This window comes from Mixophyes fleayi, chromosome 3 (assembly GCF_038048845.1).
Source record: "Mixophyes fleayi isolate aMixFle1 chromosome 3, aMixFle1.hap1, whole genome shotgun sequence".
NCBI classification, from domain to species: domain Eukaryota; kingdom Metazoa; phylum Chordata; class Amphibia; order Anura; family Limnodynastidae; genus Mixophyes; species Mixophyes fleayi.
This window is the reverse complement of record NC_134404.1, coordinates 254294020-254318912: the sequence shown is the minus strand read 5'-3', so window position 1 is coordinate 254318912 and position 24893 is coordinate 254294020. Positions and strand designations below refer to the sequence as shown.

At 41.0% G+C, this 24893-nt stretch overlaps 1 protein-coding gene across 2 annotated transcripts in view; it reads right to left on the bottom strand.

Annotated features, from left to right (window-relative positions):
* FMN2 (formin 2) overlaps window positions 1–24893 on the bottom strand; it is a 423082-nt gene that overhangs the window by 177852 nt on the left and 220337 nt on the right. For both annotated transcript variants that reach the window (XM_075203416.1, XM_075203417.1), the window contains 2 exons: window positions 14358–14449; window positions 6183–6312 (listed from right to left, as the gene is read on the bottom strand). In XM_075203416.1, coding sequence (XP_075059517.1) covers window positions 6183–6312; window positions 14358–14449 — 222 coding nt within the window. The remainder of the gene's footprint in view (window positions 1–6182; window positions 6313–14357; window positions 14450–24893) is intronic.

Sequence of the window (24893 nt, the reverse complement as noted above, 5' to 3'; positions counted from 1 at the left end):
AAACCCACACAAACACAGGGAGAACATACAAACTCCACACAGATAAGGCCATGGTCGGGAATTGAACTCATGACCCCAGTGCTGTGAGGCAGAAGTGCTAACCACTAGGCCACTGTGCTGCATAAAGAAGGGCCCTTTCAGCAGTTCTGCTGATGTGTACCTGAACAGCCCGAGTGTAGCCGCTGATACACAAATTGAGGATGCCACTTTGGAAATAGAAGAGGATGAGGGGGAGATTCGTGGAGGTGACGAGGGCGCTAATGAGGATGTTGATGATTATGATGCAGACAGATACCAAATTGCCTTTCTCAATTTCTATTTATATTCTAGATTATATAACGGCGGAATAGTTTTCTATTTTACTCCTAGTGGAGAGAGGATCTGAAGCAGACAGATACCAAACTGCCTTTGTCCATTTCTTTGTATATTCAAATTTCTAGTTCTACAGTCTATGCAGGCTGCTTTTTTTTATATTTTACTACAAGTGGATGGGGGGGTGTCTGATGCAGACAGATACCAAACTGCATTTGTCCATTTCTTTGTATATTCGAATTTCTAGTTCCACAGTCTGTGCAGGCTGCTTTTTTTATATTCAACTACAAGTGGAGGGCGGGGGGAGGGGGGCACAGATAGCCACCAAACTACCGTGGTCCATTTAATTTTACTTTCTAGTTCCACAGTCTGTGCAGGCTGCTTTTTTTATATTCAACTACAAGTGGAAGGCGGGGGGGCATAGATAGCCACCAAACTACCGTGGTCCATTTAATTTTACTTTCTAGTTACACAGTCTGTGCAGGCTGCTTTTTTTAATATTCAACTACAAGTGTAGGGTGTAATATACACCCAAAGACGATGACTACATTGCCAATAATCAAAGATGGAGGAGGTAGACAACCAGGTTTGTCTGTATAATTTGCAGACAAGTGTTGCAATTAAGGAGGGCGTACCAGGGATTAAACTGTTTTTTTCATAATTTATTAGCTTTAGAATTACCTCACTTATCTAAGAAACTGGTGGAGCACTAAATTAGGTTATTTTAGACCAAAAAAATTGTATTTTTTTCGAAAATACCAAAACAAAACCAAACAAAACTAAAACCAAAACCAAAACATGAAGGTAATCCAGATCCAAAACCGAATACAAAACCAAAACACGGGGGTCAGTGACCATCTCTAATAACAATAGACATGTCTACTTTTAATTTATTTCTTTCTGCTTTGGAAAGATTATTGTATTTACTGGATGATTTTGCACATACATCTCTAAAATTATCTAAGGTGACTTGATAAAAGCAGTCAATGTATGGATCCTTCGCAGAAACAGGAAAAAAAAATCTGATTTTTTCTTAAATTTTGTCCTATTGATATCCAGTTTAGAGTCATCTTCTATTAAGCTAAAGATGGGCACATTTTCCGATTCCATATTTTCCTAGTAATTCTTCTAATATATTTAATTTTGAATCATCATCCTTATCTAGGACTATCGAGCATCCCTCTATACCTCTACATTTTAATTTCTTATACACAAAATACTTTTTCCTACACAATGAACGGGTATACCTGTTTAAATGTATAAACAGTTCAAAAAGATTAGGTTCAACTTCAGGAGCAAAATTTAACCCTTTGTCTAAAAGATGCATTTTCATTGAGAGCTGAACTTTACATAGTGTTGCTGTAGTTTTCCTCTGAAGAAATTATCATGCAGATTATGAAACTCGTCAAAATACAGATTTACACGCTGTTCCACTAAATTGGAAGCTAATTTTAAGTTTACTCATTTTAATGACTGAACGGGACAATTAGAAAAAATTATTTTGCAGAAAGCTTGCAAAGAGTTCTAATTCCGTAATTTCAGACATCAATTGCGTGAAGTGGCCCAGTATCCTTTGTATTGTGCACATATTTGAAGGAAACAGAACATCTCATTTGCCGACTGGAACAGAATCTATGACGTTCCGCAGCAAGCGGCCGGACGGATTAACTGCATGTCAGGTATTCAAGTTCTTCATTAATGTGTAATATCTGATTTGAACTGGATTATTATATCCTATTTAAGTACTTTCGATCAGTTGTCAAAAAAGGTGCACCTTGGGATAATATTGAAAGACTTTATTTTATCTATTTACATCAGCACGCCACACCTTTCCCTAAGCGTCTCTACATGTCATTTTCTTATTTAATTTTGTAATCTCCAAGATCACTAATGTGAGTTCAACTGAGTTCTTGAGTTTTATCATTTTTCAAAGTTATTGGAACAGCGTTGTTATCACCACTTACACTTGTATTTGTTTTTATCAACTTGAGCGGACATTCAGTCATTTTCTATATGTGTGTTATATGTGTATTTTTAAGATATACCGTATTTCCCCAAGTATAAGACGCACCTTAATTTTGGGGCCCAAAATGCAAAAAAAGATGTATTATATAAAGTTATTGAACTCAATGCAATGTGCAGCAGGAGGAATCAAAAGGCTCTTTCTAATTTTTGCCACAGAGCACACTATGGAGGAGCCTGCAATTTGTCACAGAGCACACTGTAGCTTGTAATTTGTGATTCACTAGAGCAGCTTACACATTCACACCAAAATGAGGCAGTGAGGCAATGAGGCAGTGAGGCAATGAGGCAATGAGGCAGTGAGGCAATGAGCGCTACTGCACAGTCTTGCCCCAAGCGTGTCTTAGTGACTTGTCTAATGTCAACAAGACTGTGCAGCTTTTGTAGGGGAAACACAGAGGAATCTGCAGCAGCGAACATCGGAACTGTCAGTCATGTGACTGACAGCGCTGACACTGTGGGAGGCGCCTGCAGGACCTGAAGGTCCTTTTGTAACGGCTGACACGCTGAACACCGCTGGAGCTGCTGGAGCTGTTGGAGCTGATTAGCGCTGATTAGCGGGGACTCCTCACACCGGATGCCGACTTCTTCAATCAGGTAAGTGGAACTTGCATTGTATAAGACAAACCTTTTTTTTAGACCCAAAATTTGGGGTAAAAAGGTGCGTCTTATACATGGGGAAATACGGTACTCTTTCATCTATTTAGATGTGACACTCTTTATATATAAATACATTTTATCTAATATACCTTTCAGCATTGTGCTTGACATGATTATATTTTGACCAGTTGCAGCACCGTAATTTTTCCGCTGTATTCAAGCTTTCATTGCCATTGGTAAAAACATAGTATCATGTATTTCTCTCACAAGAACATATGAGCATATTTATGCAGAAAACTATCTAGCATTCTATAAAAATATATCTGATCTTCAAAAATCTATACCACATGGAACAGCCAGGCAATTGCTGTCAACATTAACAGTCTATCGAGTTTGCTATACATGTTCTAAATGCTCCCATTTGAGGTTCCACCAAAATTCCTCCTTTCTCTTCAGCAAAATTTTTTGCAATATATATGGATGAAAATGTGAACCCTATATAAATCTGCTAAGGAAGGAAGCCTCAGAGTCCCTAATATCAAGCTCTGTTTCTTTGCTATGTACTATGCATTTTGTGGCACTGTCTGTATGACTCTAGAATTTGGGTCTCTATTGAATCCTGCCCGACCAACACAATCTCTGTTGTCTCCTCACTTTGGATTCCGTTTTCCATTTTTTAAGAGAATCCCCACTGTTGCCGCCTCCTTTAAAATCATGTACAGACTTACCCAAAAAATCAACCTTCTGTCAACCCCCCCACCCCATCCCGCTACACAAACACACTCATTTCAAAGTCCTCACAGATCACACACACATCTGGGGCTTTCCTCACTTTGCAGAAATGTTTTCAACAAACATTATAAGTGTAGCAATCACCTATAGCACACCATGTTCAAATCAGTTTGCTGGCTTAGCTCTTGCCTTTAAACACATTGCCATTATAAATTTAGCTGTCAAAGTCAGCGAATATTGGCGATTTGCAAAAATCTCTCCTTAAAATATTTATCATCAAGTCTCTTAGCAGATTCATACATTTTCCCCTGACTCATCTCCCCTCTGTTTGCATCATTGAGCCCAAGAATTTACCCTGCTCCACATACTTTGAGAATGCTCAAAAATATTTTCTTTCTGGAAGAGAATTTGCCATCTATCCTTTAACATCACTAGAGCACAGATGACTCATTCCTACTCATACGTCTTGATACCCTCGCCCTTATACTTCAAAATGTACTCAACCTTTGATTTCACATATACTAAATGCAGTAAGATGCCAAATGTCTCTACATTGGAAAAAGCCAGGCCGGCCAACATTTTTCACCATTATGGCATTTGGTTTGTTTACAGGATGAAGTACATATATTATATTATTTCTAATACCCCAGTTAAATTCTCTTCACTCTGGTCACCATAGATAGACTAGTATAGTGCCTACCCAACTCTATTCTACGCTCTTTGATTAGCACAGGTCACTTGACCTGAATTACACCCTGAGCTGGCAATTGTAATTGAGTATCATGTTTTTGTACTTAATCCGCTCTTAATTCAATGCGCTGTGGCTTTTTACTGTCTTGGGTCTAGCTCTGTTTCCACTCTCCTCCATGTTTTTCCATTTGGTATCCCTCCCCCAACCAATTTGCTGTAATTCATCAATAAAAAGATTTTTTAAAACAACAAAAAAATCTTTTTATTACTTTGTTCGTCTATAACAGAATTTTCATTACCGCCTCCAGGTCTTCCTGGGCTGCTCCACAGCTGTGGAACAATCTCAAATGTGCCCTTAAAACTCATTTCTTTATTGAAGCCTAATCAACCTTCCTCTCAACTCCCTTGTTCCGGCTTCCACCACCACTTCCCCAGTCAATACCACCCTATTTGTGCCTCCCCTTTTCTTTTAGGATGCAAGCTCTGAAAGTCAAGGCCTTTTTTCTTTGTGTTCTCCTTCTACAATTCTATCACCATCTCTACCTCTTGAGCTGCTTCCCTAGTCCTGTTTTCTTAAGCTCAAGCCTACTTCTCGCTAGTCCCAATTATCACTCTCACTCACTGTCCTTCAAATAATTTGAACTTCATTACCATGTTACCTGTACACTTATTAATTTGGTATGTCTGGTCTTGGAAATTTGTTCTTCATGTATCATGTTATGTGCTATGGATCACTGCCTTCTGTATATGCTATGTACAGAGCTGCGGACCCTTTGTGGTGCCTTATAAATAAAAGGTAATAACAACTACAATGCACCCTATACAAATATTCAGCTCACACCCCTCAACCGGCTGCTGCTGGGCTCATGGTCATTACATGGAAGGGACAAGACCATGACAATGTGTACGGCATGCCCGAGTGGTCCCCCATCCCTCTCTCCCCATCAATTTAATATGGAAATTCTGCAAGGCCCAGTTTGTGAAACTTGATGGTATGAATAGTTAACTGCATTGCCTAATTTTTGTCAAGTGCTCTCTGGAGATGCCACTAACTTCTTACGTGTGGCTGGTTGCTAGGTCACCAAGATACAGCATTGCCCAGCATCTGGATGGTCACATGGCCACATTGCATCCACAAGGTGCTCGCTGCAGATTGGTTCCCTGGTCCTTATAGGGCAGGGACACCGGAGCCTCCCTGTTGGAGGTAGCATTCCCCACACTGCTGCACCTACTGTTGTTACTTGGTATCTGAGTCTTGTTTGGTAATGACCCTTGGCTTGTTCACTGGATTACTCTCTTACCACTGCATATACTGATCTTTGGTTTGTTTATTGGTATCTTCTCCTATGTTAGCCCTAGGCTACCCTTCTGTTACACGCTCTGCCGAATTTAGTATCAGTAAGTTAGCCCTCTGACGTTCTCTGCTCTCTATATTTGTGTGGGAGCAACGCCCCTCTTATAATTTTGGTGCATTACTATACATGATTAGAATCTTATAGAGGGGGCTTAACCAAAAGTCTGTGCGGTGTTTTTTTCTCTATTGAGTTCTCTGCCCTCCATCTGTTTAGACTAGACAGCTATTGCAATCTTCCATTACCCTATCATTCTAGTACGCTGCTGGCACTCCTGCTATCTACTATACCTGTATTGTATAACAATCAATTAATTACACATTGTCTCTGCTTTAAGCAGCATTTTGAATACAAGAGAGGTATTATGATTATGATGGGGTGTAACATCAACATCACTACTTGGACAGTTCTTAGTAAGCAAAAAAATTAATATGACAGTGTTCCTTCCAAAAAACTGTGTAAATTAAAACTAACCTTACAAACTTTCTGTAGTAATTCAAGCTTTCGATGAATAGAACTAATGTTTTCTGAAATTGTTGACTGCAACAAAATGCAAAAGACTCGTTCTGAAAAATTTGGTATTGTTGTGAGTTCATAAAGGAACCTGCATGAAAAGAACACAAAAAATAACAATGTGACTGAAGTACAGCAATACCACTTTAAATATTAACTTCACTTATATTAATATTAGGAACTTATAGTTAATGGAAAATAAATAATAAAATCAAATCACATACTTGCCTGTAAGATGAATTTCTGTTTATGGCTGTCTCTTAATTTCATGTTGCTCCCGTTTGCCAAAAAACAACAACATGAAGAGAAGAGACAGTCGTTGTATTTAGAAAACAATTACTGTGCATGGTGGCACAGTGGTTAGCATTGCTAACTGGCATTGTGGGTTTGATCCTGATATGGGCTGTATCTGTGTGGAGCTTTTATGCTCTCCCAGTGTTTGCACGGGTTTCCTCAGACTGCTCCAGTTTCCTCTCATAGTCCAAAAACCGCCATAGGTCAGTATACCGTCCACATATATAGCAGGAGCAGGAAGAGGAAGGGACTCCAGCCTGTTGGCGCTTTATACACCAAGCGGGTAAAGACACAGTCACATCCGTCTGCTGCTGAAGGTAAAGTGGGGGCAGTGAAGCATGACAGAGCCCACCGGTAGATCTGAATATAGCCCAGAGAGCAGTGGAGATGAGTATGCCCCTGACACTTCGGAGGAGAGTGGTTCAGACACCAGCGGTGATGCCCCACTGACCACCAGCACAGCAGAGTGCAGGTACTCAGAAATGAGTTCTATTTATGACCATTCTCGACCTTCTGGCAGCTGTGTTTTTAAACACAGAGTCTGTCCAAACACTATCCGGAAACAGTGATGGCTCCAGGGCGTATAACAAAAAGCAGTACTGCCTGTACTGTGAGAAGCTCCTCTTAAAACTTGCCTGGCACATGGAGGGTGTTCACTGCAATGAGACTGAAGTAGCTTGGGATCTAAAATTTCCCAAGCACTCAAAAGAAAGGTACATGCAATTGGCATATCTTTGCAATTGGGGCTACTTTGCACACAACACTGGGGCAATGAGGACAAGCCATGGCATTCTGGTCCCGTACAAACTTTCAGACAAAGAGATGGATGCTGAAGGCTTCATGCACTGTGTAGCCTGTCAGGAAATACCTGTGGCGACATTTGAAGAGATGTAAGCTAAACCGAAGGTGCAATAAGCTCACACCTGGCAAGAACAGAGTCCAATCACTGTGCACCTTTGCTCAGCCTGTTCCACCTGACTTCAATGGTGACTTTTTGAAGCTATTGAGTGACATGACCCAGGATGAAGTCTTAGGGCTAGATTTACTAAGCTGCGGGTTTGAAAAAGTGGGGATGTTGCCTATAGCAACCAATCAGATTCTAGCTTTCATTTATTTAGTACCTTCTACAAAATGACAGCTAGAATCTGATTAGTTGCTATAGGCAACATCCCCACTTTTTCAAACCCGCAGCTTAGTAAATCTAGCCCTTAGAGTCAAAAATGACCGATACATCATGCAGATGGGGCAGCATCTCTTCAACCGTGTTGGATCAGATGTTGGCAGGCACGAGTACATCAGTCAGAATCTTAGATAAATGGGCAGGCTATGGCTACAGGCCAGGAGAGCTACCCCTTTGGAGAGAATGGAATACTTTACCACCCCATTGAACTTTCTGCACGTAGTAGATGCTGTGAAGCTGGTTGATGGCTATGAAGAGGAGACAGGTACATTTAAGATGCCCTCGCTGGCACTCAAGGTCAGGCACGGCCTGCAAAAGATAGCGAGCATTGTGGAGTGCCGAGCCATGATGGAGGGCTGCACGGTTACAGGTGAAAACACACAAAGTTTCAAGAAGATATATGTGGGCGAAATGGAACGAGTTGATCGTCTGCCTTGAAAAATACTTAAGGAGTCCAAGTGGAACATGCTTTAGCTTTTACCTTTCACGGAAGATGTGAAAAAGATGCACTTATACCTCAATGAGAAGCAGGAAGCCTATCGAAGTGGTCTATGCACAGAGCCTATGGTTAACCACTGGGCACTACTTGCAAAAGTAACCCTGGCACAGGTGATCTTCTCCTCAAGCGATACTTCGAATCTCCACAAAGATATGTCCCTAGCACTTTCTGAGGTTGAGAGGAAGCGCTGTTGGCACTTTACTTGCATTGAAATCCAAGAAAGACAAGGTAGAAAAGTCCCTATCCTGCTGACACCAGCCATGCAAGCAGCAATGGAACTTCTCGCAGAAAAGCGTGATAAATGTGCAGTGGGTAGCCAAAATGTCTACATGTTCGCCATCCAGCTGCCTTATCTCACTTCAGAGGTTTCAATTGCAATTACAAATTCCAATTGTTTGCCCGAGAGTGTGGGCCAAACATCCCAACTCGCGATCTTCCATGAAGCTTCGAAAGCATATTTCCACTCTCTCGAAGGTCCTCAACCTAAACAACACAGAACTGGAACACTTGGCAGACTTCCTTGGGCACGACATCAGGGTGCAACGGCAGTATTACCACCTCCCAGAAGGTACCCTCCAAATCATCAAATCAGCAAATTGCTAATGGCTCTCGAGAGTGGCAGACTGGCCGAATTCAAAGACAAGAATTTCGACGAGATGCACATTTATCCGGACGGTAAGTAGGAAATATGGTGTCTGATGTATGGTTTTGACTTTTACCTCGGTCATTGACATATCTGTTTCTTTTCAGAACCGGTCCAGCTACAGAGCGACATGTCAGATGGTGAGCAATCCCCTGTGACAGAGGGACAAGTTGTCAAGCGTTTGGTCGACACTTCCACATCAGAAGTGAGGCAGTGTATGGACCTGGAAAGACGGGACAAGTGCCCAGCCATGGCTTCTACAGGTAGGTGTAGCACACAATTTTGCTAGGCAGAAGAACTTTGTCTTCTCTGTATTTTGCAGAGCCATAATGGACTCTACTTCCTTTTAGGTTGCAAAGAAGTGCAGAGGAAATCTTGGGACAGAGAAGAGGTCCAGGCTGTGGAGAAACACCTGATGAGGTTTATACAGACAAAGCGAGACTGTGTTGCGTGGCTCATGGCTGAACCATCCATACTAAAGATCGGAACTGTTCAGGGGTGAAATTCCACATAAATAACTGCATAACAGCTTTAAAGAGGGATCAAACTCATTGAAAAGATGTCAGTGGTTAAACAGGCTGTAACTTCCATAGCTAGGTGTCGGTGTAAGCGGGCATGCGGATGTCCTCAGACGGCTAGAATACACGAAACTTTCCCAACCATTGTTATTATTTATTAATTTATGTATGTGGATGTCCTCAGACAGTCTAAATACATGACACTTTCCCCATCTTGCAGTCCGTCTTAGTACTATATGCAAAGTTAAAGTGTAAATCTTATGTGGTAACTCTGGTGACAAACCGCTCCTACACATACCCCTATGATTGTTTTGTCGACAGGGCATTAGGAAAGGGGTGTCCCTATATGCCATGTTCCTGACATGGGTCCTCACTGTCACGACTTATATGTTGCGTACCTGCTATCGTTGGTACTACTCGGAAGAAAGTGCGGAATCTAACATGCCCCTGGTATTCACCAGGGACCCCTGCAAGGAGGTATGGACTCCGCTGCAGGAGACACGCAGGTCGCGGTCCTTCCACGAGTCGGGTAGCGAGGTAGGAGAGAAGAGTTGGCAACCAGACATGTAAAGAGGCAATGCAGGCAGCCATCCCGAAGAGGCAGCGGAGCAGAGCCTGACACTCATGATGCAATAAAAACAAGTGTGTGTGTGTGTTCTTGAATTTATATACTTGTGGAGACATTGACCTGATTACCCATAATGGGAATAAGGGAAGAAGGAATAAAAGACAGTCACATCCTATGGAAAGGAAAGTGGGGAAGTGGTGGCTAAGACTATAGCCTGGAGACCAGTTGAGATGAATATGTCCCTGACCTTGCAGAGGATAGTGGTTTAGAAATGGCAGTGGTGATGCGCCAATGTAACGGAACCAAGCGAAGGGACACAGAGACTTGTTATATGCACAACGATTCTGGAACTGATGGTAGCGGTTTTTAAACACAGACAGCTGAAATGCTGAAGCAGTGGCCTCTAAACAGGGCTTATAGCAAAAAGCAGTGCTGTCTGTAATGTGAGAAACTTCTCTCAAAAATAGCCAGTATAGGGAGCGTGTTCAACGTAATGAGACTGGAGTTGCCAGGCCATGAAATTTCCCAAGTACTCAAAGGAAAGGCTCATGCAATTTGCACATCTTCACAATAGAGGCAACTTTGCACAAAATATCTGAGGTGGTAAGGACAGTACGTAGTGTTCTGATTCTATGCAAACTGCCAGTCAAAGACATGGTTCCTGAAAGTTTCATGCAACATGCTGCTTACCAAGGTTTGTTTGCAAGAGAATACCTATGTCAATTGCTCAGTTTATTTCACTGGACATCATTAGTGTCTTTTGGAAGCTCTTGAGCGACAGGACCCCAGATAAAAGTTTACTCAGTCATAAATGACAGTTGCATCATGCAGATAGGACAGCATCTCTTCAAATGGGTCAATCAGATGTTGGCAAACATTAGTACATTCATCAGAAGCTTCGAAAAATTGGAAGGCTACCATTACATGCCAGAAGGTGAAGACAAGGTGAAGTTGGTAGCCTTTCTAAAACAATTAAGCAGATTGTGAGGATACTGGGTTTTTAGAACTGAAGTTCATTAGGTTACCCTGCCCTCTTAGTTTCAGAAATCATACAGGCAAGGGGGTGAATGAAAGATACAACATTATCTTTACTTCAGAGCATAAACCTGTACACTTTAAATAAAAGGTCAGCATACCACCAGTGTTAATAGGAGTCCCGTCAAAGTTCCCTACCCACCTTAGTCATGCAACAGTTCCACAAGCAAAAGAGTCTGTCAAAAGGAGGTTCAGGGAGTCCTGGTATCTTGCATAACCTAATCTCCACCAGCATGATTGATACATGGAGCCCTATCATGCTGGTGGAGATTAAGCCATGCAGCATGATAGAGCCCCATCATGCTGCATGGCCTAATCTCCACCAGCATGATGGGGCTCCATGTATCAATCTCTACACTTCTGTGGGTTTACCAATTTACACAGAGCCTTAGAGTATCTCCCATTGAAGTGTGGTGATGACATGTCCCCAGATGGAGCAACAGCCTCCTTTCCATGAAACAGGACAACGATGATCACTAGATCTTTTGGTAGAGCATAGAAACTCAATAACAGTGAGCCCTGCACCTCAATATTCAGAAAATCCACTGGGGAAACCCCCTAGGATTCTCCTTCTTAAAAATTGGTGGGTGCTGGACCAGAGGGTTGGAGTGGGAGTGAAGATGAATCAGCCTTTCACAGTGGCTCCACTGCTGTGTACCTGCCAGAATTTCTGGGTCAATCTTGTGGGAGACAAGGGGTAATGCTTGACTTTCCCCACCTCCAGATTTAGATAGCACCCAGTCCCTCTAAAAAATGAGCCTCTTTATGTTTTTTGCACATGTCAGGGATTCTAGCTCTCCCTCACTTCCTGTCCCTTCTTACTACCCCATGTGTCTGCAATAAGCCCTCCCCCAGGTGAAATTTAAGAACTAGCACTGGGGTGACAGTACATGTAACCCTGTGAATTGACCGGCTGGTGGTGGGAGATGTTATCTTGGCAGTGCAACACGGCCCCGTCACACAGGTACATTCAAGACATCCTCACTGGCACTGAAGGTAAGACATGGCTTGCAAAAGATATCGATCATTGTGAATTGTCAAGTAATGATGGAGGGCTGTACTGCTGCGGTGGAAAGTGCATGGAAGTTCAGGAAGATCTATTTGGCAAGATGGACAGATCTGATCTCTTCGGCTGCCTTGAAAACTCTGAAGGACTCGAAGTGAAATGTGCCTCCACTCTTACTTACTTTCACTAGATATGTGAAAAAACATGCAATTGTATCTCTATGATACCATAACAATTTATCCACAGAGCCACTGCTTAAAAACTGGGTATTGCTTGCAAAGGTCGAAGAAGGAAAGGGGAAGTTTCCAAGATACTGTCAAGTATCTTCTCTTTGAAGATGTTGCCCTAGTGCTTTCCGAGCTTGAGAACAAGCTCTGTTAGTATTTCACACAAGATTTAAATCCAGGGAAAGCGAGGGAGAAAAGTTACAATCCTGCTGACACCAGCAATGCAATGCACAATGGAACTTATTGCAGAGAAGCATAAAGGATGTGGAGTGGCTGCCGAAAATGTCTATATGTTTACCAGACCAGCTGCACTCTTTGCCCAGTAGTATGTGTGGAAAAAAATACTGTCTTCCATGAAGCTTCCAACGCATATTGCAACTCTTACAAAGGTTCTCAACTTGACACAGAATTTAATCAACTGGCAGACTTCCTTAGGCATGACATCAGGGTCCACCAGTATTACTGCCTCCCAGAAGATATCTTGCCAAGATCAGAAAACTTTTCAAGGCTTCTGAGAGGGGAAGACTGGCTGAATTTAAGGAAGCAGACTGAGGTCTGAGAAATGCGTTGTATCTGTTGAGTGGAGAAGTATTCTTATTTTATTTTTTAAAATAATTTTTACATTTTACTTTATTGCAATTACTTGAATAATATGTTGCATACCTCATCATACTTTTTTTTTAGATAATAAAATTACCATTTTTAATCAATAATGTTTTAGGAAATTTTATATTTCCACAAAAGGCATGTTCTAAAAGTATTTTTCATACAATACATACAACTTTTTTAAAAAGATTGTGAAATCAAAAGCTGAAACAAAACCAATGAAAGACATCGGTGTAAAGAATGTCCAAAGCTTGTTTTTGGCACAGGTGAGTGCAACATTATCTGCTTTCAAGATGGACATTTTTGTTACACAGTGTACACTATTGGTGTATCTGCCTTCTTCCCTTCCCCCTTTTGGAACACAAGTAACCAAGTGAAGAGGAGAAAAACTTGAAGGATAATGTGGACAGATATCTGGGGAACTATACAATGTATCCAATTCTAATACATCTAACATCCACTGGTGGATATTGGTGCAAAATTGTCCAAAGCGTATATATCACCATCACTGGGTGAGTGCTTTTCATTATGCAAAAGAGATATATGTATCACACTATTATTCCACCCTTTTTAATTGTTGATTTTAGATTAGAGTTTTGAGAATCTCAAAAAGTGCCTTTTAAACTGGCTGAATTCAAAGGCATGAATTTGGAAGAGATGGACATTAATCCAGACTGTAGGTCGGAAATCTTGCATCTGATGGATGGTTTTGACTTTTACCTTGGTCATTTACATATCTGTTCTTTTTTAGGACCAGTCCAGTCCAGCTACAGTGTGACAAGTCAGGGGATGAACAATCCACTGAAACAGTGACATAAGTGGACATGCATTCAGTCGACACCTTCCTGTCAGAAAGGAGGTGGTGTATGGACCCGGCAACATGAGACCAATGCCCAGCCAAGGCTTCCAAAGGTTGATGTAGCACACAGCTTTTTTTGTTTCAAAGCATGTTACATTCTCTATTTTTTGCCGATTCATAATGGACAACTCTGCTTCCTTTCAGGTCATAACGAAGTCCTTCCACCAAGTGCCTCCTGCTACAAACAATACAAGAGAGAATGGGGTCCAAAAGTACCAGGATGAGCATGGGAACAGACAGTGATAATTTTTAAATGTAAGATACTTTAGGCATGGTGTTTCATATTATGGAAAACAACTTTATCTGGAAAACCTATTATGTTTAATAAGCACAAACACCCACACAAGCACACACACAGTGATGAGTGGCTCCTATCAAACATATGTGATAACATTAATGGTGTAATTTAATGAAATGAAGATTATACATCCAATTTACTTATTTCTATGAGAAGCCAAAAATATTGCCACGAGGGGGACAATTGTCTGGTTAAGGATTTCCCATGTACATTTTGTCTGAATTAACCTGGACTGAATTATTTTATGTATGTAAAAGGTATGCTTGCTGTACACTAATTAACTGAGCCCAGGGTATTGCTGAAAAAAAGTAAATGGGAAATCATAAACGAGACATATCTCCCTCATGAAAATGATTATAACTGGCATGCCTGCATTTAAAGGTTAATTTATTTCATTCCTTACTGCTCAGGTTTGTCCAAGGGTTTAGAATTGTCCTTATTTTTTGAAGCTTTAACATGCTTTTCAATCTTCTCCTGTTCTTCCGAAACAGCTCTCTGCAAACAGACAAAAACATTAAAAAAAACACAAAATAAGGACAATTGAACTAATAGATTGCTATAAAATAATAACTTGTCTAACTACATCTTTTAGTTTTCATATGTAAATACTATTCTCTACTTTACACCTAGGGGTATATCTACTATGCGGCGGTTTCGTAAAACCACTGATTTCCAGCGTTTTGAAGGCATTTTTTAAAACGGCACTTTTATTATAGACAAAGCTCAAGCGCCGCATAATAAATATAACCCCTAGTCCTGAATTTCAAAGATTTCCCTCTAGATACATTGTATCTCACTTTTATTGCAACAGCTTGAGACTGTTCAAATAATTTAAAATTCATGAGCTATTTCAAAAGTTTGAGGTATTCTTACTTAGTCTATTAGGGAAAGGTAGTTCTGTTCTTGAGCAGTAGGCTCTGGCCAACACTTGTAAGGAAAGAGATAGATATAAATCATGTACAAAGCTTATTAATAAAAAAATACAAAATATTTACAGAATGTCACAAGGTGGATATACTGAGCACTTCACCAATGTAGATCAGCTAATGCTGATGGTATTTAGAGATGTAATCCAGGAGCAGGGCCACCTTAACAACTTTATGGGCCCCCGGGCAATGCAGTGTACCGGGCCCCTAAAAAGAAAAAAAAAATTATATATATATATATATATATATATATATATATATATATATATATATAAATAGTGTGTGTGTGTGTGTAAAAAAAATATATATGTATGTAAAAAAAACCGTGATTATATATATATATATATATAATCACTTTTTTTTTACACATATATATATATATATATTATATATATATATATATATAGGGGCCTCCTTAACTTACACGCCCAGCATTCACTGCGAGCACAGCACGGAAGAGGGGACCAGGGAGGGAGCCGGATCACTGCTGATGTGACCGCAAGGTAAGTATTTAAAAAAAAAATATATATATATATTTTTTTATTTTTTTTTTAGGATTTGGACGGGCCCCCCTTGCCTGCAGGGCCCCCGGGCACCTGCCCATCGTGCCCAATGGAAGAGACAGCCCTGTCCAGGAGGTGGAGTACAGAGGGCCGCTATATGTTCTTGTGAAGAAACAGGTTATCTAATAACCTTTTTGTCCATTGGTGGCTTGTACCTCTATGACAAGATAACAATCTTCTACTGCTGCTCTTCTCTGTCAGTTCCTACACTCATTGCTTGTATTTTAAAGATATTTATAGAACATACTTTAGCTACCAATAAATCCATTACTAAAACTGCACCAACATACATCTCAAAATATCTCACAGCTCGATAGTAAAATAGCTTTGAGTGACGATTTGAAAAGTATGTTTAAATTAGATATATTATCTATAATATATGATATTGAATTAAATTAAATCTGTGTTTAATGTTTCAAACTAATTTAAATCTATTTGGTATGATACCTTGATCCCGAGGAACAAAATGGTCAAAAAGGGCCATGTGATCGCATTGAATACATCAACATATATGCATTTGTATTACCATCTGTTGTGAACATTTTCTGTATGTTATATTATCACTATAGTAGTAGTTCATATTAACGTGACTGTATAAGGACAAGGAACTAAAGAAGCAATTTTTCATCATGTTTGTTGCTTATCTATGGGATCTGATGATGTAACTACCCTTTTTTTTTTCTATACCTATATTGTTTATAGTCCTTTTCGTTAAGCATCTCTGCAAAAGTAATGCTAATAAAGCATTACAAAATGTGAAGATAGAACATTTTTACGATCTTCTTAGGAGGTCACAAGGCCGATCACATGACCAGGAGCTCGGAAGAGAATACGTACGGGACATCGTTTTTCAAATTGATAAGTTTGTATAAATGCATTAAATGATGTCTTTATTTTATGTGCATGTGTATCTATTAATATACAAAGAAGTAATTTTAAAGAAAGTCAATTTCTCGATGCAATGATGCCATAAAAGGGCGTTCAGACATTACAGACAATACACCTTGAAAAAGATCCAGACGGATTAAAACGCATCAGTGAGGACTCCCCAAGTTGTTGGAATTCTCTCTCTGACGGGAATTCGGTTTTCTATAGCCAATGGGAACCCCAACATAAGAATACGCTTAAAGCTATGAAAATTTGAGATTCTGGTAGGTGGCAAATTCTCACTCCATTGGAATAATACTGGACTTGTGCATTTTATGAGGCTTTTTGATTCTGATTTTTATATTTGTTTTTATGGATGTTTACTAAATATGGTATTGTGAGGTAATACACTATTTCGCTATTCTTCTATTTTATGCTTATATTTGACCACACTGTGACCCACCAATACACAATACTGGGATCCATCACTATTTGAAGCTTTGGAAGAGGAAGGAGTTTGCCCATTTGGAATCTGTGAGGTTATGACATGCGATTAAGAACAGAGCTCTGAGTAAGCATATCTACAAAAGGTGTTTGCTATATTTTTCATATCATATTTGCTATATTTTTCTTTTCCAGTTTATAACCTTATTAAATGGACCTCATTGAATGGACTGTGACATCTCTAATAATTGAAGGACACCGAGAATACATGAAAGGAGGTTTGGAGCCTGTGGACTTTATGAAATATTGTTTTATATCAATTGTTGATTATTAGGTAGTGCCAATGGTATATATGTTTATCTTTGTACATGTACTTTGAAGTGGGGTTTGGGTGATCCCTTATATATACTTCTAAGGTAGCTATCCAAATAAGGAGCGCTCCTAGATCTACATATCTATTTAATTTGTTTAGTAATTGTATTCCCAGGGTCACTTGAAACTACCCTGTTGGTGTTAAATGTAGGGGGTAGGTGCCTCAGATAATATAGGTCTAATCATTGTGACTTAATGAACTGTTTTAAAGGGTGTGGATTGGGAGGCAATTTTATTATGTTCTCAGTGAGCCCTATTCTATGAGGGTGTATGTTTTCCTGCTGTAAACCTGGCACATATGTTACAGATGTATTCATAGGTATGAGCAGCACTATTCAATAAGGGATGTCTAGAGAGGACAACTCTGCACTGTGGTGTATCACTGGAGTGGTGTGTCTAGCATAACTTAGTGGCTTGTCTAGCAACACCATCTCCAATGGTACTCTCACAACTAGAGACTAGAATACTGAACTGTGTATTTACATTTCACAATATACCTTGCTTTTATGTATTTATTAACTTATTCTCTTTGTTTTATATGTTGCACACTGATATATTACTCAGAAGCCTTAAATTTTAGAAGCCCTAAAATCATACTTACCTACTTTTGCGAAGCTCTTTCAGGGAGAGGGGCTGGAGGGCGGGAGGGGGCAAGACGCGACCAAACGCTTCACCATGAACCGCGTCATTTAGTGGTGGCAGTAGCGGGATGCGGGAGATTTGCCAGGAGTCCGTGAGACCGACCCGAATTGCTCTGCTGTTTTATTAACTTTTTCTGTGCAACAAGTTATAACTTTACAGCTGATTGAAAATATTTAAAGAATTCTGGTAACATGGAAAGCTGCATATTGAGTGGCAGCATATTAATCCATGGTATATAAAACTTTCTGCTTAATACACATCCGTTTTTAAAGAATATGTTACTGCCCACAAACATTGCAGGATTCCTGACTTTACAGTTCAGCTGCAGTTCTTGGAACCACATCCTGGGTTCTGTAACCAGGATTGATCAGCTACAGACTCTGCATCATCATCTATTTATTTATATAGCGCCAGCAAATTCCATAGCGCTTTACAACTTTGAACAAACGAATTGTAAAGCACTATGTCAGATCAATGTAGCTTACTGAAAGCATTACAAATAAAGTAAAACAAAATACTGCATTGATATAAAAAGAAAAAATATTTTTAAATCCATGGATAAAGTTAATGCATTTGGAGTGACCTAGCAGCCAAGATTTCTGAGAGATCCTATTTTCACAATTAAACATCTAGCTCCATCTCCTCTCTGCTACACAACATGTAGCAGAGACATACCCATCTGGATTACCAGTCACTCAGGCTGTTACACATTGCACAAGCTACCTTTCATTCTGGTCACTCTTCTTACCTGTTTCCCTTGGTTCGCACTCCCTGCATTTACTTGCTGGCCTGAACTGAGTATACGCACACCTGGGGCTAGATTTACTAAGCTGCGGGTTTGAAAAAGTGGGGATGTTGCCTATAGCAACCAATCAGACTCTAGCTTTCATTTATTTAGTACCTTCTACAAAATGACAGCTAGAATCTGATTGGTTGCTATAGGCAACATCCCCACTTTTTCAAACCCGCAGCTTAGTAAATCTAGCCTCTGGTCTTTTCAAAACTTCCTGCATTCTCTTTATTGGCTAATTGCCTGTCTTTGTCTAGTTAAAGCACCTGCTTCTCTACCAAGGTGCCAGATCTTCATGGCTCCTTACATGTTAGCAGTGTCGGACTGGGGCATGAAAGGCCCACCGGGGGACTGCAACACTAGGGGCCCACCAGAGGGTGTGTGTTCAGCCATCATAGAGGCGGGACCTGACACTAGAGGGGGAGTGGTCAGTCCACGAAGGACAGCTAGCACCTTAGTGTAGTATATAAAGCATACAGTGTGTGTATAAAGAATACACAGTCTTGACCTGCCCTTTAGATTGGGCAGAAAAGTCACCAAAAATCAGGATTGTCCCACTAGACCAGGCTTGGCTAACCTGTGGTACTCCCGGTGTTGGGAAACTACAAGCCCCAGCATGCTTTGCCAATATATAGCAGCTTAATGCTGTAAGGGTATGCTGGGACTTGTAGTTTCACAACATCTGGAGTACCACAGGTTCGCCAAGCCTGCACTAGACTCAGATCATTTGACAGACTGTCCTACCTGTTGTTGTCACTTTTACCACCTGTGGCTGCTGGTTTCTTTAGTTGCGGCTTGTCTGAATCCTGGAATGTTGAGGGCCCTGTTTGGAAAAGATAATGGGTACATTTAGAAACCATCCCTGCCATTAAATCAACAGCACCCACATTTAATAATTAGGCCTCTCTCCAGCCTCAACATTAAAGTAATAGTGCTCACATGTCATAAATAGATCTATTTCCCTCCAACCAACCCCAACATTAAATTAATAGTATTCCCATTTCATAAATAAACCCATTACCCTCCCTCCAAACAGCCCCAGCAATAAATTAATAGCATTTACGTTTAATACATCCATTTGCCACGACCATTCCTAGCATTAAATAATTAATATTCACATTTAATAGATAGCCCTGCTCCCCACACTCAGCCCCACATTCAATTATAGATCCAAACCACCTCAGCATTAAAGGTCCCATCACCCCCTCCCTATAGTGTTGTCTGTGCAGCCCCCCCTCACTATAGTTTAGTATAGTCAGCCCCCCTATAGTTTAGTATAGATAGGCAGCCCCCCTATGCCACATAGTAGTGCCCCAAAACAATGTTCTGCCACACAGTAGTGCCCCCAAAGCAATGTAATGCCACACAGTAGTGCCCCAATGTTATGCCACATAGTGCCCCCAAGATATGCCACACAGTAGTGCCCCAAGGTTATGCCACACAGTGCCCCCAATGTTATGCCACATAGTGCCCCCAATGTTATGCCACATAGTGCCCACAATGTTATGCCACATAGTGCCCCCAATGTTATGCCACACGGCAGTGCCCCAAAGTTATTCCACACAGCAGTGGCCCAAAGGTATGCCACATAGTGCCCCTAATGTTATGCCACCCAGTAGCACCCCAAATGTTATGCCACGCAAGTGACCAGAATTCACACACACACTAATATATATATATATGTATATATATATATATATATATATATAAATTATAAACAAACAAATGGTTAAAGAATATACTTACCGATATGTTGATTGCTGCAGGGCAGGCTCTCTGCTCCTTTTCCCTTCTTCAGCGGCGGCGGGAAGATCAGCTGACAGGGGGAGGGGCGGGTCACATGATCACAGCTGCGATCGCAATTAAGCAACGGGGATACCGGGTCCTTGTGAGGGGCCTCCAGGTAAGCTCCGCCCACGAGGTGTGGCCGTAAGGTAGCCGGGCCTACCGGTGGTTTCACCGGTAGCCCGCTGGGCCAGTCCGACGCTGCCTGTTAGAAAGCTGTTCTCTTTGGCTTCCATCTGCACATCGGTATCCTGTGTGACCTGTTCCACAATCAAGACTTATTATTGAAAGAACCTTGTGCCTAGTTATCGGTCCAGGTCGCAAGCTATTTGCTTTCCAGGGATCTCAGTGCATTAGTTCTCTGCAGTTCACCACTTCTTAGTTGGTATCCCGTGTTACCTGTCCCACGATCAAGACCTGCGGTATTGTTGTAGGAACCTCGTGCCTCATAATTAGTCCTGTTCTCAGCTATTTGCTTTCTAAAGACCTTTGGTTCACTGCCGTTCATCTGAACCTTTGCATTTATCATCCAGAAGTCCTGCTCCACTCCAAGGTTCCATCTCATCCTGCTCTAATCCCCCTTAGAGGACCGCGACCTGCGGCTAGTGAGCAGCTAAGTTCTTTATTACAGAAATACAAACATACATCTTTAAAACAATAGCTTGAACACAAATAAAATATGTTTAAAACACCACCCAGAATGTCATCATATCTCACAAGAGTCCTCACAGAACCTCAGAGTTAACAATATAGAATCCGCTATAAAGTTCAACAGAAATGATATAGCCAGATCATGTTACACAGTTCCCAGTCGAAGCTGTGGTTTCCTACTATACTAGGTACTTTCCCCCATCCCCGGAGCTGTGAAATCAAGGCAAAATAACATTGCTTTGTCGTCGGATCTCGTGGGTTTTGGATTTCATAAGTACCTTTCTCCCTGGAGATCTGGCGCCATTTCTCAGACAGACACAGAAGGGGTAGAAGCATTCTTGGCAGTCTCCAATGCCATTGCTCACACAGAAACAGAAGGGGTAGCAGTGTTTTTGTCACTCTCCAGTGCCATTGCTCTGTGCCATTGCTCACACAGAAAAAAAAGCCCCCCCACCAAAACCTCGCAAATCTGAGTGCTAAGCCGAGTCGGCTCAGTACTTTCCCACATCCTCGGAACTGAAATTGAGGCAAAATGTCATTGTTGCATAGTAGGATCTTGCGGGTTTTGGATTCCATAAGTACCTCCCTTCCTAGAGATCTGGCGCCATTTCTCAGACAGACCCAGTAAGGCTAACAGCATTCTTGACAGTCTACAGTGCCATTGAGCGCCACTGCTCACACAGAATTAGAAGGGGTAGCAATGTTCCTGACACTCTCCAGTGCCATTGCTATTGATCATGATAAGTAGAAGAGCACCAGTCATGATGATACTAGTCCTTCTACGTCATCTAATAAAGCCTGTACTCAAAGGCGCAGTGGGTTTAAGTCAGGGAAAATGAAATCCAAGAAACATGCTTTTACGCAATAACAACAAGCCATACTGAATCAGCTAGCTCCCTTCCCTCAGCTAGATCCCCCAACCTGCAATATACATTGTCATCATCCTCACTCTCATCAGTGTATACATCATCCTCAAACAATATTAATTCATCCCCACTGGAATACACCATTACAGAAGTCTCTGTTCTTTGATGCAATTGTCGGTAAAGGCCCTTATCTTGGAATCTGTAGTTCAGTTTATGGCAGAGCAGTAATGATTTTGTCACGGTTGGCTTATGGGAAATTGATCCCTATGCTCTGGTGGACATGGCTTAGCCCACCCACAGGCGCGGAGTCTAACAGGCAGGTGGTTTTCACAAGAAACCCTCACAAGGAGGTATGGATTTAGCGGCACCAAACCTGCAGGTCGCAGCCCTGTTATTGAGTGAACAGCAGAACGGTGTGGAGGAGCCAGATGACACGGGTAGAAACAAATGAGGCACAAGGAGAATAGTTGTCCTGTGGTATAACGAGGAAAAGCAGAGGCTGTCACAATGGTGTATCCAATGGTGATTGGTAGAGATACTGGAACAGCGGGAATACAGCACTGGAGTATGCTGAGCACACACGAGAAAGCAGAGGTAGCTGAGGGAGAACAGCCAATGAGTCACCAAGGCAGTTGCGGCTCACAGTGATAGCTGTTAGAGAACTGGAGCTGTCACGATGAAGTACATAAGAGATGGTATAGAAGTACTAGAGCAACAATAGTTCAGTACAGCAGGAGACTGAGAGTAAACTGATGTGGTGAAGGTAACTCGTAGTAACAGCCGATGAGTCACAGTAGTAGTAGCGGCTCTGAGTGGTAGCGGTGGGAGAACTGGAGCTGTCACGATGAAGTACCGTTGATGTGGTAATATCAGTACTGGAGCAGCGATAGTTCAACACAGATGGAGAGTTGAGAGCAGACTGAAGAAGTGGGGGTTACTCGTAGTAACAGCTGATGAGTCACAATAGTAGCAGCGGCTCTGAGTGGTAGCGATGAGAGAACTGAAGCTGTCGCAATGAAGTACACTGGAGATGGTAGTAGCAGTGCTGGAGCAGCAATAGTTCAACACAGGAGGAGACTGAGAGCAGACTGGAACACAGGCAAACCAAGAGGAGAACAGGAACCAGAACCACAGGCTACAGGAAGTGAGCTTGAAGAACAGGCATCAGACAGGTGAATCCAAGAGGTTTAAATAGTGCTCCAGAAGTGCTTAGCCAATGAAAAAGAGGGAGGAGGTCCTGAAGTGCAATAGGCTTGCACCTGCACAGATCTGAATATAGCTGAATGAATGAATGAAGTTAGTCTGATGCTGGAACATGGCAGTTTCCAGATAAATGAAATGCGGGTAACAGGACAGGTACTAGTTGCAGGACCAAAGCGGTACACATTTTTTGGAAATTCTTTTATGTCAAAATGTTGTGCTGACTCATCTGCATCACCACTGGGTCTCTTGGGAAAGAGATTTCCTAGCAGCAGTTGCCTGAGAAACTGAAGGAGGAGATGTCCTGGTGTCTTGTAACACTTGAACTGTCAACTAGCTCACCAGGAGCTCATTGCATCTCTTGAGATCTGGATCAGTTGGAAAGAAAGAGAAGACATAGCTCTTAAACCTAGGATCAAGCACAGTCACCAAAATGTGGCGATCTGATTTCAAGATTTTGATAACTCTTGGATTCTGGCGAAGCAAATAAATTACTTGATCTACAAGTCATACATACTTAGTGGAATTGCTTTATTTCATCTCCTCCTTCAATTTTTCCAGCTGTTTTTCCAAAAGTCTAATTAGGGGAATCAGTTGACTCAAGCTAACAGTGTCTGAACTCACTTCACAGATGACTACTTTGAGTGGTTTCAGCACCCTGCACAACACGGAAAGTATTTTCCACTGCGCTGGACTAAAATACATTCCCACTTAAATTTGATTCTTCTTGCAGCAGTTGTTGTAATCTCCTACATGCTGTTAGTCACAATCTGCTCAGCTCCTGTTTGCCAGGAACTATATTGGACCACACACACACACACACACATATATATACAAACACACATATATATACACACACACATACACACACACACATATACACACACACATACATATATATACACACATATACACAAACATATGTACACACACATATATATATATATATATATATGTACACACACACACACATATATACACAGACACATATATACACACACACATATATACACACACACACATATACATATATATACACACACACACATATATACACACACACACATATATACACACACACACACATATATATATATATATATATATATATATATATACACACACACATATACATATATATATATATATATATATATATATATATATATTGTGGCAAGAGCCCTCTACTGCAGAAGCACACATGAACAACTTCTTCCTTTTTATGTCGTTTTATTGTCAGGATGGTAAATGTTTTGACACCGTACAGATTTCACAGCATTTCTTGGAGACCCTAAACGCTAGCTAGACATAATTCAGCTCTCTCAAGACCAGCCAGCTTCCCCAGCGTTGATCACTCTGCACAAATGATATAAACAAGCTTTTATACCTGATACTCCTCCCCCAGCCTTAGCTTGATGGACAGGTGACACACCCACCTTCTCTTTAAAAGGAAACGCCCATCACTGGCTCTGTAATTCAAACAGACACACCCTGTCTGTTTGCTGAGAGGAAGGATTTCAAGTCATGTAAGGTAAACCAAACTTAAACTATTGCTTTTCATACATAGGTCTTTACATTCAATCTAGGTGCATTACTGCACAAATGTTTTACTCTACTTCCCTGCTTTCTCTGCATATTGCCAGCTAAATGCCTCCTTTTGCTACAATATATATATATATATATATATATATATATATACATACACACACACACACACATATCTATATATATATATATATATATATATATATATATATACACACACACATTGATATTATATATATATACATATACACACACACACACACACATATATACACACATACATACACA